This window comes from Muscardinus avellanarius (assembly GCF_963383645.1).
Source record: "Muscardinus avellanarius genome assembly, chromosome: 11".
Taxonomy (NCBI): Eukaryota; Metazoa; Chordata; class Mammalia; order Rodentia; family Gliridae; genus Muscardinus; species Muscardinus avellanarius.
The window spans coordinates 64,470,399-64,483,796 of record NC_137797.1 but is presented as its reverse complement, the minus strand read 5'-3'; the positions used below and the strand labels follow the sequence as shown (position 1 = coordinate 64,483,796).

The 13,398-nt window shown below is 46.5% G+C and overlaps 1 protein-coding gene across 1 annotated transcript; it reads left to right on the top strand.

Moving 5' to 3' along the window:
- Positions 1-7,501: 7,501 nt before the first annotated feature.
- COQ10A (coenzyme Q10A) lies at positions 7,502-12,470 on the top strand (the record flags this gene model as incomplete). The annotated part of the gene is made up of 5 exons (XM_080706468.1): positions 7,502-7,635; positions 8,128-8,274; positions 9,010-9,202; positions 11,987-12,088; positions 12,303-12,470. The coding sequence occupies 5 exons, from the start codon at positions 7,502-7,504 to the stop codon at positions 12,468-12,470; spliced, it is 744 nt and encodes a 247-aa protein (XP_080562594.1).
- Positions 12,471-13,398: the final 928 nt, after the last annotated feature.

Sequence of the window (13,398 nt, the reverse complement as noted above, 5' to 3'; positions counted from 1 at the left end):
TTTTTTTTTTTTTTTTTTTGGTACTGGGGTTCCTGGAAGCCCTTCTACCTCCAGGCTACACTCCCACACTTATATATTTTTATTTGGAAACAGGTTCTCTTAAGCCAGCACGGCTGGCTTTGAACCTGCGCACTCCTCCTGTCTCAGCCTCCCAAATGCTGGGATTAAAAGCATGGGCCAACACACCCAGCTGGTCTTTTATTTTATTTATTTATTTATTTATTTATTTATTTATTTATTTATTATGCGTGTGGGGGGGTACTGGGGTGGAACCCAGGGCCTTTTCTACCTCTGGGCTATACTCCAGACCTATTTATTATTTATTTTAATTAATTTATTGTTATTATTTTTATTTTTTTATGTTTTGGTGGTACTGGGGTTCCTGGAAACCCTTCTACCTCCGGGCTACACTCCCAGACCCATTAATATTTTTTATTTGGAAACAGGGTCTCTTAAGCCAGCGAGCTGGCTTCAAACCAGCGCAATCCTCCTGTCTCCGCCTCCCAAGCAGGGGGATTACAAGCGTGCGCCACCATGCCCGCCCTATTTATTCTTTATTTTGAAACAGGGTCTCACTAAGTTGCTGAGAGCCTCACTCAGTAGCTGAGATTGGCTTCAAACTTGTGCGATCATCCTGTCTCAGCCTCCTAAGCACTGGAATTACAAGTGTGTGCCACCACTCCTGGTTTAGTCTTTTTATTTATTTTTATTTTTTATTTTATATATTTATTTGTGTGTGTGTGTGTGTGTGTGTGTGTGTGTGTGTGTGTGTGTGTTACTGGGATGAAACCCAGAGGCTTTCTACCTTTGGGCTATACACCCAGACCTATTTTATATTTTATTTGTAAACAGGGTATCACTAAATTGCTGAGAGCCTCACTAAGTAGCTGAGGCTGGCTTCAAGCCTGAGCAATCCTCCTATCTCAGCCTTCCAAGTACTGGGATTACAAGCATGTACCACCATACCCCGTGTCTTTTTATTTTGAAACAAGGTCTCACTGAGTTGAGAAGGACCTTGCTAAGTAGCTGAGGCTGTCATCAAACTGTAATCCTACGGTTTTAGCCTCCTGAATGCTGGGATTACATATGTGCATCACCATGCCTAGCGTGTCTTTCTTTCTTTCTTTCTTTCTTTCTTTCTTTCTTTCTTTCTTTCTTTCTTTCTTTCTTTCTTTATTGTACTGGGGGTGGAACCCAGGGGCAATTTTACCTTGAAGCTACATCTCTAGCCCTATATTTTATTCTTTTGTGTGTGTGTGTGGTACTGGGGATGGGTCCAGGGGCATTATACCTCTGAGCTATACCCCCAGGCCTATTTTCTACTATTTATTTATTTATTTGGGTGGTATTAGGTGGAACCCAGGGGCTTTCTACCTCTGGGCTATACCCCCAGACCTATTTTTTTATATTTTATTTGGAAACAGGGTCTCACTAAGTTTCTGAGAGCCTCACTAAGTAGCTGAGACTGGCCTCGAACCTGTGCGATCCTCCTGTCTCAACCTCCCAAGTGTGGGGATTACAAGCGTGTGCCACCACGCCCGGCTTTTTTTATTTTTGAAACCAGGTCTCACTGAGTTGCAGAGGGCCTTAATAAGTAGCTGAGGCTGTCCCTGAACCGCAATCCTCAGGTCTTAGCCCACAAAGGTTGGGATTACAAGCTTGTGCCACCACGCCTGGCCTACTATTTTCTATTTTTTATATGCTTTTATTGGTGCATTCTAGTTTCACATCATAATATAAACCATGTTGACAGTGACATACATGCACACCAGGAGGTATATTTTTGAGTCAGTACATTGATGTGGAATGGAAGAGACATGGTAGTAAATTGGTTGTTTCTAGTACAGGGAACAAACTAGGAAATATTTAAATGGCAGCAATTAGCTAATCTAATTAATAGGGAGATAGTAAGAAAATTGGTTTGGCAGGCCTATTGCACCATGGGGATTCTGTAGCAGTTGACTGGGTGAAGGCAGAGTGTTAATGAGGTCACAGTTCAGCCATGTATCCCAGTTAATTTCTGTCCTTTACACAACCAGATCCTTATTTCTTGCTCTAAGCAGTTGCGTCACACTTACCAGCCTTCAGATGGAGGAGGTGGAGCTGCACAGGAGAATGAGGGTGGAAAGAGCAAATTTGTCCTTCAAGGTCATATGCCCATCTGAGGACAGCTCCAGATGATCATCTTTGGACTGAACTATGGTAATGGTGGGGAGGAGCAGGCTCTGGAGTGCTGGGGAGAAAAGATATTAGTAAAAGAAATTAGATTGTTAAAAAAAAAAAGAAATTAGCCGGGCGTGGTGGCGCACGCTTGGAATCCCCACACTTGGGGGGGCGGAGACAGGAGGATCACGCAGGTTCGAAGCCAGTCTCACTGGCTTAAGAGACCCTGTTTCTAAATAAAAAAGTATAAAAATAGGTCTGGGAGTAAAGCCCGGAGGTAGAAGGGCTTCCAGGAACCCCAGTACCACCAAAAAAGAAGAAGGAGAAGGAGAAGGAGAAGGAGAAGGAGAAGAAGAAGAAGAAGAAGAAGAAGAAGAAGAAGAAGAAGAAGAAGAAGAAGAAGAAGGAAAAAGAAATTAGATTGTGCCTATGTAATCCCAGCAACTTGGGATATATACTAAGGCAGAAAGTTTGAAAATTTGAGGCTAGGCTGGGCAATTTAAAGAAATCCTGTCTCAAAATAAAGAGTTGGATGTGATGACGCGCCCCTATAATCCCAGTAAGTGGAAGGCTGAGACAAGAGGATCCTGGATTCAAGGACAACCTCAGCAAGTAGTGAGACTCTCATCAACCTGGCGATATACTGTTTAAAAATGGAAATAAAATAGGGCAGCCATGTGTGGTGGCACACGCTTGTAATCCCAGCATTTGGGAGGCTGAGACCGGAGGATTGTGGTTGTGGTTCATGGACAGCCTCAGCTACTTAGCGAGGCCCTTCGGAACAAAGTGAGACCCTGTTTCAAAATAAAGAATAAGCCGGGCGTGGTGGCGCACGCTTGTAATCCCAGCATTCGGGAGGCTGAGACCTGGAGGATCGCGGTTCGCGGACAACCTCAGCTACTTAGTGAGGCCCTCTGCAACTCAGTGAGACCCGGTTTCAAAATAAAGAATAAAAAATAGGGCAGGGGGTGTAGCCCGGAGGTCAAATGCCCCTGGGTTCCATCCCCAGACCCGCAAAAAAAAAAAACCAAAACAAAACAAAAAAATAAATAAAAATAAAGAATAAAAAATAGGGCCGGGTGTGGTGGCGCACACTTGTAGTTCGAAGCCAGCCTCAGCTGGCTTAAGAGACTCTGTTTCCAAATAAAATATAAAAATAGCTCTGGGAGTGTAGAAGGTCCCTGGGCTCCACCTCCAGTACCACCACCAAAAAAAAAAAAAAAAAAAAAAAAAAAAAAAAAAAAAAAAAAAAATAGGGCTGGGGGTGTAGCTCAGAGGTAGAATGCCCCTGGGTCCCATCCCCAGGACCTAAAAAAAAAAAGAAAAAGAAAAGAAAAGAAAAGAAAAGAAAAGAAAGAAAGAAAGAAAGAAAAGGAAAAAGAAAAGAAAAGAAAAGAAAAAAGAAATAAAATAATGGCTGAGGGTGTAGCTCAGAGGTAGAATACCTCTGGGTTCAGTACCCAATATCACACACACACACACACACACACACACACACACACACACACACACACACACCGTGAGGAAAGGTGGAAATACTTATTAGATCAATACTTTTTTTTATTTTTTAATGCTGGGAATTGAAGCAAGGGTTTTATACATGCTAAACAGGGGTTCTACCAATGAGCTGTAGCCCTAGTCCAAAAATTTTATGTTTTACTATCTTTGTGTGTGATACTAGGGATTGAACCCATTGTTCAATTCCTAGTTACACCTACAGCCTGATTTAATTTTATGTGGTGCTGGGGATTGAATCCAGGAAAATTCTACCTCCAAGCTACATCCCCAGCCCTATTTTTTTGTTGTTGTTGTGGTTTTTTTTTTTTTTTTTTTTTTTTTTGCGGTACTAGGGATGGAACCCAGGGGCATTCTACCTCTGAGCTACACCTCCTATTTTTATTGTTTTTGAGGGTCTGGGGATGGAACCCTGCTCTATTTTTTAATTATTAATTTAGAATCAGGGTCTCAATAAATTACAGAGCTCCTCACTAAGTATCTGAGGCTGTCCGTGAACTGTGATCCTCTGGTCTCAGCCTCCCGAATGCTGGAGTACGAGTATGTGCCACCATGCCTGGCAATTCTTTATTTTTATATTTATTTACTTACTTATTTATTTATTTATTTATTTATTTATTTATTTTGCGGGTCTGGGGATGGAACACAGGGAAATTCGACCTCTGAGCTATACCCCCCTGCCCTATTTTTTATTCTTTATTTTGAAACAGGGTCTCACTAAATTGAGGAGGGCCTCACTAAGTAGCTGAGGCTGCTCCTGTCTCAGCCTCCCAAATGCTGGTATTACAAGTGTGAGCCACCACGCCCAGCTTCTGGCTATTCTTTATTTTGAAATAGGGTCTCACTAAGTTGCAGAGGGCCTCACTAAGTAGCTAAGGCTTTCAGTGAACCACGACCCTTCCGTTTCAGCCTCTTGAATGCTGGGATTACAAGCGTGCGCCTCTACACCTGGCTGAGAATCCGAGGTTTGAGGCCAGCTTCAGCAATTATTTATCTAGATCCTGTTCTAGAAATAAAAAATAAAGCCAGGTATGGTGGCACATGCCTGGAATGCCAGTTATTGGGAAGCTGAGACAGGAGGATCTCAGGTTCAAGGCTAATCTCAAGAATTTAGGGAGATCCCTTTTCAAAATAAAAAAAATAAAAAGGGCTGGTGGTGGTGTAGCTCAGAGGTAGAATATCCCTGGGTTCAATCCCCAGTACCAAAAAATAAAATAAAAAATAGGTCTGTGTCATATTGCATGCCTGTGATCTCTGTATTGAGAGGCTGAGATAAGAGGATCAATACAGGCCTCAACAATTTAGCAAGATTCTCAGCAGCCTAACATGACTATGATTGATTGATTGATTGATGGAACTGGGGGTGGAACCCATGGGTTTTTCTACCTCCGGGCTATACTCCCAGACTTGTTTTATATTTTATTTGGAAATAGAGTCTCACTGAGTTGCTGAGAGCCTCACTAAGTAAGTAGCTGAGGCTGGCTTCGAACCTGTGCAGTCCTCCTGTCTCAGCCTCCCATGTACTGTACTGGATTTACAAGTGTGCGCCACCATATTCAGCTTGCACGACTATGTTTTAAAATAAAAACAAGGCCGGGAGTGGTGGCGCAGGTTTATAATCCCAGGCTTGGGAGGCGATGACAGGAAGATTGTGCAGGCTCGAAGCCAGCCTCTCTGGCTTAAGAGACTGTTTCCAAATAAAAAAAATATAAAAACAGGTCTGGGAGTGTAGCCCGGAGGCAGAAGGGTTCCATCCCCAGTACCACCACCAAAACAAAACAAAACAAACAAACAAACAAAAAACAAGATGGGTGTGGGCGCAAACCTGTGATTCCAGTATTTTGGAAGCTGAGACAGGAGGTTCCAGGACAGTCTCAGCAAGTAGTGAGACTCATCAACCTAGGGAGACCCTGTTTCAAAATAAAAATAAAAGCCAGGTGTAGTGGACAGGCTTGTAATACCAGTACTTGGGAGGCTGAGACATGAGGATTGCAAGTTCAAGGCCAGCCTCAGCAACTTTCTTTTATTGGAGATGGAACCCAGGGAATTTGTACCGCTGAGCTATACTCCCTTTTTTGCTGGTCTGGGGCTGGAACACAGAGGCATTTGACCTCCGGGCTACACCCCCTGCCCAATTGTTTATTCTTTATTTTGAAACAGGGTCTCACTGAGTTGCAAAGGGCCTCACTATGTAGCTGAGGCTGTCCGCGAACCGTGATCTCAGCCTCCCGAATGCTGGGATTACAAGCGTGCGCCACCACGCCCAGCTAGCATTTTAAATTTTTTTTTTTTTTTTTTTTTTTTTTTTTGCGGGTCTTGGGATGGAACCCAGGGGCATTTGACCTCCGGGCTACACCCCCTGCCCTATTTTTTTATTCTTTACTTTGAAACCTGGTCTCACTGAGTTGCAGAGGGCCTCACTAAGTAGCTGAGGCTGTCCGCGAACCGCGATCCTCCAGGTCTCAGCCTCCCAAATGCTGGGATTACAAGCGTGCGCCACCACGCCCGGCTCTCTTTTTCTTTTTTGATGGTACTGGGGTTCCTGGAAGCCCTTCTTCCTCCGGGCTACACTCCCAGACCTATTTTTTTTAAAAATATTTTTATTTGGAAACAGGGTCTCCTAAGCCAGCGCGCGCGCGATCCTCTTGTCTCCGCCGCCTCCCAAGCGTGGGGATTACAAGCGGGCTCGGTTTAGCATTTTTAATTTGTGTGTGTGTGTGTGTGTGTGTGTGTGTGTGTGTGTGTGTGGTACTGGGGGTGGAAACCAGGAGCTTTTTTACTTCCGGGCTATACTCCTATTTTATATTTTATTTGGAAACAGGGTCTCACTAAGTTGCTGAGAGCCTCACTCAGTAGCTGAGGCTGGCTTCGAGCCTGCGCGATCCTCCTGTCTCAGCCTCCCAAGCGCGGGGATTACAAGCGTGCGCCACCACGCCCGGTTTAGCATTTTTAATTTTTAAAACAGGGTCTCACTGAGTTGCTGAGGCTGGGCCGTCACCGCCTCCCAAACGGTGTGATTACAAGTGTGCGCCACCACGCCCCGCTAGCCTCAGCAACTTTGGAGACTATTTCTTTTTCTTTCTTTTTTTTCGGAATTGGAGGTAGAACCCAGGGCCATTCTACTCCCGAGCTACACCCCCAGCCCTATTTTTTCTTTTAAAACAAGGACTCACTAAGTTGCAGAGGGCCTCACAAAGTAGCTGAGGCTGGCCTCGAACCTGTGATCCTCCGGTTTAAGCCTCCCAAGTACTGAGATTACAAGTCGGCTGCGAGGCCCTATTTAGGGCTGGGGGAATAGCTCAGAGGTAGTATGGCCATGATTCAATCCCTAATTCCTAAAAACAGAAAACAACGACGTAAAAGCACAGCAGCAGGCACCGTGGAGGCCAGAAGGGCGAAGAGAGCTTCTAGCAGAAAGGCAGAATACGATAAAGGAGGTGTCGGGGCGTCGGGAGGCACCGCTGCGGACTCGCCCGGCGTCGCGAGGAGCCTGCGCGGGCGGCCGGTGCCCCCCGCGACCTCCCCAGAGCAGCTGGCGGCGCCCTCCTTCCTCGCCAGGCTGTCAAACTACAGCTCCCGGCAGGCCGCGCGCGCGGGCTCCCGCCCGGGCCTGGCCCGCGTGACGTGAGGGGACCGCCAGCCGCGAGCGCCGCCTCAGTCCTCGCCAGCCCGCGGCCCGAGCGGCAGCCAGGCGGGAGGAGCGGGCGTCCGGCGCCAGCCCGCGCTCCGAGCCCTCGCCGCGCCGCCGCCTCCTCCGCGAGGTCGCCGCCGGCCTCCAGCCCCGAGCGCCGCGGGCGCGCGCATGGCCTCGGCGGGCGCGCGCATGGCCTCGGCGGGCGCGCGGCGGCTCCCGGCAGGGGCGCGCGCGGGGGTCCAGCGCGGCTGCAGCCTCGCGCTCCGCCGGGGCGCGCGCCCGGCCCCGCCCCCAGGCCCCCCGCGACCGCCGCGGCCCAGGAGGTGAGCGAGGGGCTCCCGCGCGCCCACGTCTGCGGCGGAGGGTGGCCGGCGCTGGGCTGCGGGCGCGGCGGGGCTGTGGAGCTTGCAGAGCTCTGCAGGATGCTTTAGCCACTTAGACGCGAGGGAGACTCTCGGGGTGGGTGCCCCACTTCTCGGCCCGTGCAGTGCATGACGGGCCTGGCGGGGCCCCGTGGGCTGTGATGCCGCCTGAGATTTTGCTTTCGGCGGTAGCGAAGCTCCAAAGGCTACTGGCGCTTCGCGGGCATCCCTCATTTTCCCGACCACACCCACGGTCCTGTCCTCAGCCGCCCTCGACCTTTCGCACTCGTGACTGCTTGGCCACTGAGCCCGGCGAGCTGCAGCAGGTGCTGGGGAAAACGCTGTCTGGACGACCTTCCTCTGAGATGCGCCTCTTTCCCCCTTCACCTAGAAATGGCTGAAGCCTACAAAAAAGATCGGTGACGCTGCCTCTCCCTTTCCTTTTGGCCCTAGGTTTCTGATCTCCTGCAGCCTCTTCCTGCCCCGGGCTGCCCATGTCTTGGCGACTGAGACTGGCTTACCTCCCAGTCGTTCCTTCATGGGCTTTGCTTCCCCCTTCACCAACAAGCGAAAGGCCTATTCAGAGCGTAGAATCATGGGGTGAGCATCCTCAAGCCTACATCTCTCCAACTCCTTCCCCTCTGAACAAATAACCATGTCCGGGTATCAGTGGTGGGCAAGATTCGTCCCTGGCCATCCCCCTCCACAGCTGTATTACCTATTCTTTATCTCTCCTGCCAGCTTTCCAATCTCAGTTTCTCTCCCTAGTTGCTGTGCTTGTGCATTAATTAAAACGAGCCTAGTGTGGCACTATAGGATAGACATATATCAAGATAATGGTACTATTTCTCAGGTGACTTTTTAATGTATTCTGAGGATAAATGCTAACTTACTGAGTACTTGCTACATGCTAGCAGCTATTAGGTATTTTAAATACGTCTTCTCAATCCTCCTAACAAACTTATGAAGTATTATTACCTTCAATTTATAGTTGAGAAAATGTGGAGACACAGGTCATTTACTTAGGACCACACTATTAGAAAATTGTAGAACTGAGATCTGACCCTGTGAAAGTGACAACCTCTCATACCCAAATAGTCCCTGTTGAGATCACAGAAAGGTCCCTGTTGAGATCACACAAATTGCAAAACACAAAGTAACGTTAACATCATGGGGATTTGCATGTTTGCTTTTGGGAAGTCACTCATCCAGGCTTACTTGGAATCTCTAGTTCCTGAAAGTGGTTAGTGGGCAAAAGTACGAGTCCAAGGCCAATGGCAAGGAGAAACCTTACGCAGCTGGCAATTTCTTGGCCTGTGATTCTTCTTCCCCTAGGTACTCAATGCAGGAGATGTTTGAGGTGGTGTCCAATGTCCAGGAGTATCGAGAGTTTGTGCCCTGGTGTAAGAAGTCTCAGGTGGTATCCAGCCGCAAGGGTCACCTGAAGGCCCAGTTGGAGGTTGGCTTTCCACCTGTCATGGAACGTTATACCTCTGCAGTTTCCATGGTTAAACCTCATATGGTCAAGGTGAGGCCTATCTGGGAGAGATCGACTGGGGAATAATTTCTTCCTAATGTTCCTTAGTATTTTCACACTTTAGGACTATTTTGGCTGCTTTTTTTTTTTTTTTTTTTGATACTGGGGATTGAACCCCAGGACATTCTACCTCTGAGCTACATCCCCAGCCCTATTTTACTATTTATTTATTTATTTATTTAAATTTTGCTGGTCTGGGGATGGAACCTAGGGGCATTTGACCTCTGAGCCACACCCCCTGCCCTATTTTTATTCTTTATTTTGAAACAGGGTCTCACTGAGTTGCAAAGAGCCTCACTAAGTACCTGAGGCTGGCCGCGAACTGCAATCCTCCTGTCTCAGACTCCCAAATGCTGGGATTACAAGCGTGCATCACCACCCCAGGCTCCTTCTTATTTATTAACTAATCTATTTATTTTTTTGGTGGTACAGGGGATTAAATCAAGAGACATTCGACCTCCAAGCTACACCCTTAGTCTGTTTTTTTTGAACCTGTGATCCTCTTGTCTCAGCCTCCTAAGAACTGGGATTACAGGCCTCAGACCATCATGCTTAGCTCCTAGTAAGATTTTAAGAGATTTTTTTTTTTTTTTTTTGGTGGTACTGGGGGTGGAACCCAGAGGCTTTCTACCTCTGGGCTATACTCCCAGACCTATTTTATATTTTATTTGGAAACAGGGTCTCACTAAGTTGCTGAGAGCCTCATTAAGTAGCTGAGGCTGGCTTCAAATCTGCAATCCCGTCTCAGCCTCCCAAGCGCGGGAATTACAAGTGTGTGCCCCCACGCCCAGCTCCTGTTAAGATTTTTATTATTATTTATTTATTTATTTATTTATTTATTTATTTATTTATTTATTTATTTATTTTTGGTGGTACTGGGGTTCCCGGATGCCCTTCTACCTCCAGGCTACACTCCCAGACCTATTTTTATATATTTTTTTGGAAAACAGGGTCTCTTAAGCCAGCGTGGCTGGCTTTGAACCTGCACGATCCTCCTGTCTCCGCCTCCCAAGCAAGGGGATTACAAGTGTGCGCCACCACACCTGGCCTCCTAATAAGATTTTTAAAGGAAGAAAGTTTCTTTTTTTGGGGAGGAGGGGGAGAGCTCATAATTAAACCCAGGGGGTTCTACCTCTGAGCTACATCCCTCTAGCCCCCTTTTATTATTTATTTATTTATTTTCTTTTTTGGGTCTGGGGATGGAACCCAGGGGCATTCGACCTCTGAGCGACAGCCCCTGCCCTATTTTTTATTCTTTATTTTGAAACCGGGTCTCACTGAGTTGCAGAGGGCTTCACTAAGTAGCTGAGGCTGTCTGAGAACCGTGATCCTCCGGCCTCAGCCTCCCAAATGCTGGGATTATAAGCGTGCGCCACCACGCCCAGCTTTTATTTATTTTCAGTACTGGGGATGGAACTTAGGGGCATTCTACCTCTGAGCTGATCCTCCAGCCCTATTTGGAAATAGTCTCACTAGGTTGCCAAGAGAGCCTTGCTAAATTGGTACAGGCTGGCTTTGAACCTGTGATTCCCCTGTCTCAGCCTCCCAAATAGTAGGATTACAGGCACATGCCACCACACCCAGTCTTAATTTTGAAACAGGGTCTCACCAAGTTTTGGAGGCTTGCTGCGAACCTGCAATCCTCCTGTCTCAGTCTCCCAAGTACTGGGATTAAAATCATGTACCACCACTGCCCAGCTCTTAATTTTTTATTTTGAAACAGCGTCTAAGTTACTTACTAAGAATCTCCCTAAATTGTGGAGATTGGTCCTGAACCTGCAATTCCTTTTCTCAGCCTCCCCAAATACTGGCATTACAGGCATGTGTGCCACTATGCCTAGAAAATTTTGGCCTTCTTTATAATGATTATCTCTATATGTCAAATATTTTTATTGGTGGTGGTGGTATTGGAGATTATATCTGGGAGTGTTCTATCACTGGAATACACCCCCAACTCTTTTTTTTTTTTTTTTTGCGGTACTGGGTACAGGGCATTCTACCTTCCAAGCTACACCCTCAGTCCTATTTGTTATTCTTTGTTTAGTTATCTTTTTTTTTTTTTTTTTGTGGTACTGGGGATGGAACCTAGAGGCTTTATACCTCCAGGCTATACTCCCAGACCTATTTTATATTTTCATTTTGAAGCAGGGTCTCACTTTTTATTTTGAAACAGGGTTTCACTGATTGCAAACGGCTTAAGTAGCTGAGGCTGGCCATTAACCATGATCCTCCTGTCTCAGCCTCCCAAATGCTGGGATTACAAGCATGTGCCACCACGCCCAGAGGATCACGGTTCACGGACAGCCTCAGCTACTACTTAGTGAGGCCCTCTGCCACTCAGTGATACTGTTTCAAAATAAAGAATAAAAATTGGGCAGGGGGTATAGCTCAGAGGTCAAATGCCCCTGGGTTCCATCCCCAGACCCACAATAAATAAATAAATAAGAAATAAGTAAAATAAAATAAAAATAAAAACAGGGTGTGAGTTGCTGAAGCTGGCTGCAAACCTGTTTCTCCTTATCTCTGCCTCAGAAGTTCTGGGATTACAAGCGTGTACCCCCACGTCCAACTTTTCTTTTTTTTGCGGCACTGGTGTTTGAACTCAGGGGCAGCCTTACTTATTTGGAAATAGGGTCTCACTAAATTGCTGAGAGTCTAAGTTGCTGAGGCTGACTCTGAACCTGCAATCCTGTCTCAGTCTCCCAAGTATTGTAATTTCTTTTTGCCTCCTATATGGTGAAACGTCATTTTAACTAGCTGACTGTCCTACTCTAGGCTGTTTGTACGGATGGCAAACTCTTCAACCACTTAGAGACTATCTGGCGGTTCAGCCCCGGCCTTCCTGCCTACCCTCGAACTTGCACTGTGGACTTTTCGGTGAGTCAGTAGTCTTTGTGGCACAGATCTAGGACTAAGTGTGAGGGTATAATTTCACAAGTCAATGATAATTTCCATGGATCTTAGTTTGTATAAAACTTGAAAAAATCTAATAACTACAGGGGCTGGGGGAGGCACCAAAGGACTGTACCCTTGCATTTGTCCAGGGGCAATCCAACATGGTCTTGAAGAATTTGTCTCTTCCTATTCCCAGATTTCCTTTGAATTTCGTTCTCTGCTGCACTCCCAGCTGGCCAGCATGTTTTTTGATGAGGTTGTCAAACAGAATGTTGCTGCCTTCGAGCGCCGGGCAGCCACCAAGTTTGGTCCAGAAACAGCCATCCCTCGTGAACTGATGTTCCATGAGGTGCACCACACGTGAGGCAAGATTGTTCCCTAGCCTCTCCTCCACTCCCCGTTTATTCCCATTTCTCTTATTTATTTGATCGGGCTCTTGCTCTAGTTTGAGAGGAGTCTCTGTTCCTAACACCGTTCCCCTCAATTTCCCAGAAATTGGGCTTTTGAGAAAAGGCAGGGGAGCATGGAAATAAGGCATGCCTAGGAAAAGAAGCTTATCCTGAAGCTCTGGATGCCTGCAGTCTTTTTACACTCAACTAGAACCAGTGCCCTATCAGGGCACTTTAGATCTGACCAGGGGAAGACGACAATTTCTTGAAGACAAAATAGTTGAACTTTTCTTCTGGCATCTAAGTACTGGTTGGTAAATAACTTTTGCTTGCCTGAGACTCCTCAGGAGAAGACAATCTGTCCCCAGCATACAATCCATATTGCCTCAGTTTAAGAATATTTCTATGCTGCCTGGCGAGTAGAATGAGTTGTTGTCTCACCATCAGTGCCACAGGGCCAAGGAGAGAAAGAAAGCACTAAACAAAGTTGTCTTTGTACCTTAATTCTTCCACTTGGCCTGAGTTTTTATAAAATTTCAATAAATTGTGACAGTGTGAATTCACTTTTTGTATTTTTCCCCCCAGGGAAATAATGTAGTTATAGAAGAATAGAAAAAAAAAATTAAAAAAAAATCATTTTCCTTTCCTGTGGGAATAAAGGTATAAGGAGGCCTCTTGGACACAGTGTCCCTGCTAACTATAGTAGCACATTCTACATGCCAGGACCCACCCCCTTACCTATTTATAGCTTTCCCCCCCAGAAGGTCAGTTGCAGTGGTAGTGTCAGGACAGAGCCATCTGGTCTCAGACCTCCCATTATATCTGATGCCCTAAGGACCACTCACCACTTGTTATTTCACAGCCTCCTTAAGGAAAGCTGCAAAGAGGCGGCGGCACCGCCAA